General features: G+C 63.0%; 2 protein-coding genes across 2 annotated transcripts in view; one reads left to right on the top strand and one right to left on the bottom strand.

Moving 5' to 3' along the window:
* On the bottom strand, positions 1-4648 carry PARP3 (poly(ADP-ribose) polymerase family member 3). Its single transcript, XM_082487884.1, has 11 exons — positions 4555-4648; positions 3665-3898; positions 3320-3445; positions 2695-2886; positions 2183-2324; positions 1723-1949; positions 1419-1565; positions 1199-1276; positions 781-958; positions 440-586; positions 1-321 (listed from the first exon to the last, which is right to left on the bottom strand). Exons 2-11 carry the CDS (start codon positions 3845-3847, stop codon positions 152-154), a joined length of 1590 nt encoding a protein of 529 aa, XP_082344010.1. The 5' UTR covers positions 3848-3898; positions 4555-4648; the 3' UTR covers positions 1-151.
* Positions 4649-6325: 1677 nt separating this feature from the next.
* Positions 6326-7147, top strand: part of RBM5 (RNA binding motif protein 5) — a 15558-nt gene continuing 14736 nt past the window's right edge. The window contains exons 1-2 of the mRNA XM_082487570.1: positions 6326-6476; positions 6608-7070. Coding sequence (XP_082343696.1) covers positions 6460-6476; positions 6608-7070 — 480 coding nt within the window. The 5' untranslated portion in view covers positions 6326-6459. The remainder of the gene's footprint in view (positions 6477-6607; positions 7071-7147) is intronic.

The following is a 7147-nucleotide window of genomic DNA, read 5'->3' as shown; positions in this document are numbered from 1 at the left end:
TATTCATGGTCAAAGCAAGCTCTGGCCTCATGCCAGCTTGTCCCTTGCCAAGGCCCAGGTGGGGTGACTGGAGAGTCCAGACCACTGTGCTCTGGGCTGGTGGGCATCATCAGCTGGTGCTGGGATGGGGCCATGGTGTGTCCAGCCACCCTCAGAACTGGAGCTGGACAAGGTAGCGGATCCGGCATTGGCTTTCCTGGTAGATGAGGTACTCGCTCTGGCTGAAGGAGGAGTCCTTGTAGGTGGGCATGGGGATGGGCTTGCCCTGGCACACCAGAACCTTCTTGCCATCCAGCAGCACTTCTTCATCCTGCGCAGGGTCTGGGCAAGAAGACACCCCCCACCACCACATCAAGCCCGAGATCCGGACTCTCCACCCTCGGCCCCATGCCTGCCCCAGCCCCACAGACCTCCACACCCTCTCCTGCCCCAGGCTCACCTGGCTCTGTCCGGCCACAGGCCAGGACGCTGTCGTAGCCAGCAGGTGGCTGACACAGCGTGGGGTCATCACAGGTGATGCGGTAGGGCTTGCCCAGGGCCACCTCCGTCAGGAACATGATGCCAACCTTCTTGGACGTGCAGCCCACTGCCATGGGAAAAAAGGGATGAGGATGATGGCACCAGCCCTGGTGCTCCCTTCTGGTTGTGCCCAGGTCACCCTGGCATGCAGGGACTGGCTGCCACGGCAGGGAAGGGGCTTGGCATGCCCAGCAGCTGCCTGGCAGGGGGTACGCGAAGGCAGCTGGGCTCCCACAAACTCTGTGGGCCCCGGACCCTCACCGTAGCAGGCTGACTTGCTGTTCTCGGAGGCGAAGTAGATGCCCTTGCCCACGCGCCCTCCTGAGTGCGGCATGATGCGCAGCCCACTCTTCAGGATGGCCGCGATCACCGCCACGTTGGTGCCGTGCCAAAGCAGGCGCCGGTGCTCCAGGAGGCTGTGGGCTTTGAAGCGCTCATCCTGGAGAGATATAGAGCTAAGGGGCTCTCCATGGAGGGACACATGAGTGCTTGGGGGTGGGGGACCACCACCCAACGCCCCCAGCCCAATCCCAGTGCCAGGCTGGAGGGGCAGGGGAGAGGGTGCTCAAGCTCCGCTGGGTGGAGATGCCCGGAGCCCTAACGCAGACAAAGCTCCATCCTGGTGTGCACCCAGGGTTTCCTCACTGTGGGACAGGGATAAGCAACTCCTTCTTCTCACCTCACCCTCTCGGGCCACCTGCCAGATGTTGAGGACGTGGAGTTTGTGTCCGGTCTGTGCCACGTAGTTTTGGATCAGCTGCCAGGGAGGGAGGCAGGAAAGCAGTGTCATCACAGGCAGCCATCCCAGCAATGCCCACAGACTCCATGGGGCAGTGGGGACATTTGGGGTCCCCACAAGCCAGGCATTGTAGCACCCAGTCATGGGGCACAAGCAGCACCTGGTATTCGCGGGAAGCCGGCTCCAGCAGGGAGAGCTGGCAGCAGAGCAGGGCATAATCCTGATCCAGCGGATGGATGACTTCCTCCTCCTCCTCCTTCACCTTCTGCGCCTGCAGGCTCTGTGCCACCTCTATGTCGGCCAGCACCTGGCAGGCACAGACCAGGGACATCCTCACCGCCGGTGCTGGGGACCATGCCAGGGGAACCAGGGCAAGCTCAGCCTCCTGCCAGCACCTCCCTGCCCCACAGGCAGGAGCCCTCCTTGGGGAGGGATGCCACCTACCAAATACCCCGTTATCTCACCAACAGCATGTCCTTCTTGGCCCGCAGCACGTCGGGAGAGTTGATGGGGGGTGGCCGTGCCCGCCCAAAGTTATGGGGGACGATGGTGTAGAAGCGGGAGGAGAGGTCCTCCAGGCGGGCAGGCTGGGGGGGCTGCTCCCGCAGCGCTGCCTCCAGCTCCTCCAGCGCCTCAAAGCCCCTCGCGATCTGCTGCTTGCTCAGCTTCCCCAGTGGCATCTTCTTCACGTCTCGCCAGGGATACAGGGAAGGGTACAGGGATGAACCCATCCGCCCCGCAGCTACTTCCAATAACTTCCAGCATCACCATGGGCAGACGTGGACACCCAGCGTGACGGATCTACAGTCCCACCAGGTGCTGGGCTGTCTAAAATCCACTGGCACCTCTGCCTCATTTGCCTCCACACCTGCATCCCCCGGCTGCTGCCCCCAGACCCACCCCATGCCACCCATCACTTCTTACCGATATTCATGGTCTGCATGGCATCCCGGAACATGTCGCTGCTGAAGATGAGGGACACCAGGTCCTGCGTGGCTTTGTCCAAGGTGCAGGGTAGCACCCGCTGCTTGCAGACCTTGTCCCTGTCCCCGTCTACACCATCCACCTGCAGACCCCCAATGTCACCATGCCGCCCGCGAGCCCACAAGAGGCTGCAGAGGCACAGCACTGCAGCTGTCCATCTTAGTGGGGAGAGCCTGGCCCCTGGGCAGCAGAGAGATGGGCAGGTGCTGCCTCCGCTTTCCATGAGTGGTGCCACCCAGAAGCTCCTGGTTCTTCCTTGGGATGCCCTCCCACTCCATCTCAACCCATTAGTCCCAAATCTCTGCCCACAGGCTGTTTCAAGTGTACCCCGCCCCTTTCAAAACCCACCCCATCCTGCTGACCCACTTGGAAGTCCTGGTGCCCAGTGGGCCAGGGGTGGGATGTGAGGACCGCCCCTCCGTAGTGACACCCAGGCTGCCTGGCACACTCACCCTGAGGGCAACCTCCATCTCCTGCCCAGTCCCTGGCTGCACCTCGATGAGCGTGTACTTCCCTGGCTGGGCAATGAAGTTCTCCCTTGCCGCCCAGCTGTTCTTGGTCTTCTCCCGAAACTTCTTTTCAAAGTCTTTCTTGGCGGCCTCCAGGGAGGCAGAGGGCATGAGCTTGGACTGGCCAACCTCCCCCTGGCAGTGGACAGCAGTGGTCAGGACCCCCCCTTGCACCCTACTCTACCAGCCGCATGCTGGGGGGAGCAGCCTGGGAACAGGGGGGGGCTGTGATGGCAGGGCTGTGGGGCAGCAAGCAGGAATGTGCTGAGCCACCAGCACCATGTCTGGGGGTTGCTCCAGCTTGGGACTCCTTGCTGGGGTGTCACATTCACTGTCACCACAGTGAAAGGTGCCATGTCTCCCAGGTAGGCTGGCACCATTGTGTGGGGACAAGTCCTTGAAGTCCCACCAACAAGGGGCTATAGAAGAGCCACTTGATTGCTTGCTTTAGGACTGGGAACAAGGGATGTGGACAACCAGGCTTGTCCCTGACCTTTGGGGGTCCCAAGGCAGGGTGAGGACAACTGGGGGGGGGGGGGGGGGACGAGTGGTGCCAGGATGGACTCACCACACGGCCCCAGCGGCTCCAGACGCTGTAGGCACTGTCATGCTCAAGGAGCTGTATGATGTAGAACTTGTTGTTGTTGGCACTGATGTTGGTCTGGTTCAGGGTGCAGTCATAGTCCTCGTAGACCTACAGTGAGCAGCACAGCCCGGGCTGGCACCTGGGCAGCGTTTGGGGATGGGGGGTGTGTGTGCAGAACTGTCCCAGCAGGGATGCAGGGGGGGTCTGCAAGGAAAATTGGGGTTGCTCCTATGTTGGCAGGGCGGGGGCTACCCTGGGACCCCCTCAAACCCTCCTGCCCACGTTCCCCCGTCCCAGCCCCTCTGGGTACCCCAGCCCTGCTCTCACCCGGGCACCCGGTGTAGTGCTCAGGGGGCACAGCCCATCGATGGTGGCGGGGGGCTTCTCCTTGGGGGCTGTTTTCAGGGCTGCCAAGGTGGAGCTCCAGGCGTCATCTTCCCCTTCCCCCTTCATTTTCTTGCCCCTGCCATCCGGCTGCTTCGGGAGGGATGCGTGGCGCTTGGAAGCCATGGTTGAGCCACCCCCGTGGAGCCAGCGCAGCCTTAATCTGGCAGCAAAATCCTCGGGGGGAGCAGAGCGGGAGGTGAGAGATGCCGAGCTGTCCTTCCGGGAAAGTCTGGCTGGGCTGTGCCTCTCTTTCCCTACGCCTCCAGCCCACAGCCAGGCTGGAGGAGGGGATGGGACCTCTCCCTCCGAAATGTCTCAGCCTTGCCCCTCTGCTCGGGGTGGGGGGCAGAGCCCCTCAGCACCTCCCAGCCCCCAAGGGAGCCCAAAGGGGAGGCGCAGCCCAGTGACATGGAGCCACAGGGAAGTGCGGCGGGGGCACGGCTGCTTGCGCAGCAAACTCGGGTCAGAAGAGCTGGAAGTGGACGAAGGTCCACTGGAGAGGCAGGGGGAGCCTGGAGAGCCCTACCTGACCCCCACCACCCCTCACCAGGGACCCCCAACCCATAAGAGTGTGTCCCCAAGGCTCCCCCCACCCTGTGCCCCCAGGGCTGTGCAGGAGAAGAAAGCATGCAGCGCCCCCCCAAACAAATCCCCCCCCAAGCCCAGTGAAGGGGTGCAGCACCCCGCAGGGTGAGAGTGAGGTGCTTTGATTTGGGCACAGGGGGGGCTCAGGCAGCCCCTCATCTCCTATGCCACTCCTTGTCCCAGCCGAGCAGGGGGTGCAGGGGGCAGCAAAGCGGGCAGCAGAGCAGGGAGCAGCCATGTCCTACCTGCTCCCTCTACCCAGGGCTGGCGAGACTGGCAGCAGGCACGGCTGCTCCCCGGTGAGGAGCCTTCGGGCAGGTTGGGCAGCCTGCCTGGAGGGAGACTTTTTCCTTGGGGAAGAGGGATGACAGCAGGATCAGCTGTCACGCCCCCGGATAGCGCACGCACCCTGTGGCAGGCCACCCTGCCCGCCTGCCTGTCCCCAGACCAGGGGGTCACCCTGCCGCCGGCTGCTCCCCTCCATCCACTCCCCCCCCCACCCCCTCCCCGCTGTGCCCTGGGGCAGGGAAAACAGCCTTGCAAGTGTTAAAATCATCCTGCGTCATCATTTTGCGTGTTAAATCTCATTTCTTGGGTCCCTGCCAAGCAGGCAGGGCTGCGGGATGAGGCAGGGAGGAGGACCTGGCGCTGGCGTTTGAGCGTGGCATGAAGGGTAGCGCTGCCAGCGCTGCCTTCTCCTGCCTGCAAACTGCCTTGCGGCACACGTCGCCGGGAAGGAGTGGCTGTGGGGCTGATGGCACGGGCAGGAGGCAGAGCTGCCCTTCTTGCTGGAGACATGGAGGGGGCAATGCTGCTGGAGCCACAGCAGCGGTAGCTTTGTAGCTCCTGAGTTCGGCCGGAGGCAGGGCAGGCGAGGGGACAGCCCCATGTCTTCCCTGGGGGTGGCAGAAAGAGTGATCTAGCTTTACCAAGGCGGGTACTCCCCCAACGGGACTGCAGCCCACAGAGGAGCCGGCGTCGGGGTGGGTGAGATGAGTGAGAAGCAATGAGTGGCAGGAGGAGACCAGAGGCTGCTGCCCCATGTGCCACCCACTGCCTCGCTAAAGGGACGGGGATGGACTGAATGTGGGGTGGTGAGAACACAGGGAGTGGAGACCCCAAGCAGGAGGATGGTGTCGAGCCTGGGGGAGGAAAGGTGCTTCCCCAAGGACTCCCTTTTCTTTATGTCTCCTTCACTTCTCCATGCCTGCATCCGTAGGTAAAAGGGCCCCTCCACGGGCCCACCACCCTCTCCAGAGGTTCCCCACTTCTATAGTCAATGGCTCAACGTCCAAGTGGAAACCAATAAGGAGGGTGTCCCTCAGGGGTCCGTGCTGGGACCGGTACTGTTTTATATCTCCAGCAACACAGACAGTGGGATCGAGTGTCCCCTCAGTGAGATTGTGGGTGGCACTAAGCTGAGTGGTGCAGTGCATTCACTTGAGGGAAGGGATGCCATCCAGAGGGACCTGGGCAACCTGGAGGAGCTGAGGTTGTTCAGACTGGAGACGAGAAGGCTCCGGGGAGACGTTGCTGTGCCCTTTCAATATATAAAGAAAGATGGAGAGTTTTTACCAGTGCCTGTAGTGACAGGACAAGGGGCAACGGTTTAAGAGAGAAGGAGGGCAGGTGTAGATTGGACAAAAGGAAGAAATGTTTTGCGATGAGGGTGGTGTGACACTGGCCTAGGTTGCCCAGAGGAGCTGTGGATGCCCAATCTCTGGAGGTGCTCCAGGTCCGGTTGGACCGGGCTCTGAACAACCTCACCGAGCACAGGATGCCCCTGGCCTGGGCCGAGGGGGGTCGGACTGGGTGATCTTTGAAGGTCCCTCCCAACCCAAACCGTCCTGTGACCCCGAGATCCACAGGAAGGCGGGGGGAAGGAGGCACAGCCCCGGCCGGGACACTCACTGCCACCCGCCCCGCCCCGCACTACAGGTCCCTGCGTGCCCCGCGGCGAGCGGCCGCCGCTGCGCCTGCGCACCGCCTGGAAACTTCCAGGCGGCGGGCGCGGTGCCTGCTGGGTAGAAGACGGCCAGTCACCTCGGCGCCATTTTGTGGCGAGGGACTGAGGGGTTGTGCGCGTGTGTTCGGCGCCCCGTGGTGGCGGTTAGCGCTGCGCTGTGTGCTGGCGGATCGTGGACGGCGGCATGGGCTCGGACAAGCGGTGAGCGTGGGTGGGAGAGCGGGGAGGGATGGGGAGAGGAGGAGGAGGAGGGGAGGGGGCGGGCGGGTGAGCGATGGTGGGGGTCGCTGCGGGCTCTTCTCGTTCTGAGTTCGGCCCGGTGTGCCCCGCAGCGTGAGCAGGACGGAGCGGAGCGGCCGGTATGGCTCCATCGTGGAAAGGGAGGACCGTGATGAGCGGGAGTCCCGGAGCCGGCGCAGGGACTCTGACTATAAGAGGTCCAGTGAGGAGCGCCGCGGTGACCGCTACGATGACTACCGCGACTACGATAGCCGGGACTACGACAGTCGAGACTACGACAGCCGCGATAGCCGAGACTGCCGGGACTACGACAGCCGGGACTACGACAGTCGAGACAGCCGGGACTGCCGAGACTACGACAGTCGCGACAGCCGAGACTGCCGGGACTACGATAGTCGTGATTGCCGTGACTACGACAGCCGCGACAGCCGAGACTACGATTGCCGGGACTACGACAGCCGGGATTGCCGAGACTACGACAGCCGCGACAGCCGAGACTACGACAGCCGAGACTATGACAGAGACTACGATAGCCGCGATTACGATAGCCCTGAGGTGAGTGGGGCGGGCGAGCCGGGCCGGATTCGTGGGCACTATAGTGCGGGGCAAGTCCGGGGGAGAGGGAGGGAGGG

This window comes from Vanellus vanellus (assembly GCF_965231255.1).
Source record: "Vanellus vanellus genome assembly, chromosome: 9".
Taxonomy (NCBI): Eukaryota; Metazoa; Chordata; class Aves; order Charadriiformes; family Charadriidae; genus Vanellus; species Vanellus vanellus.
Note: the sequence above shows the minus strand (reverse complement) of the source record. Positions and strands in the feature narration are given on the sequence as shown.

Coding starts and splice junctions, on each gene's coding strand:
- PARP3 (XM_082487884.1), bottom strand. CDS start 3,847: ATGGCTTCCAAGCGCCACGCATCCCTCCCGAAGCAGCCGGATGGCAGG. Junction 1,277..1,418: donor CGGCTTCCCGCGAATACCAG/GTGCTGCTTGTG, acceptor CCTCCCTGGCAG/CTGATCCAAAACTACGTGGC. Junction 959..1,198: donor AGGTGGCCCGAGAGGGTGAG/GTGAGAAGAAGG, acceptor ATATCTCTCCAG/GATGAGCGCTTCAAAGCCCA.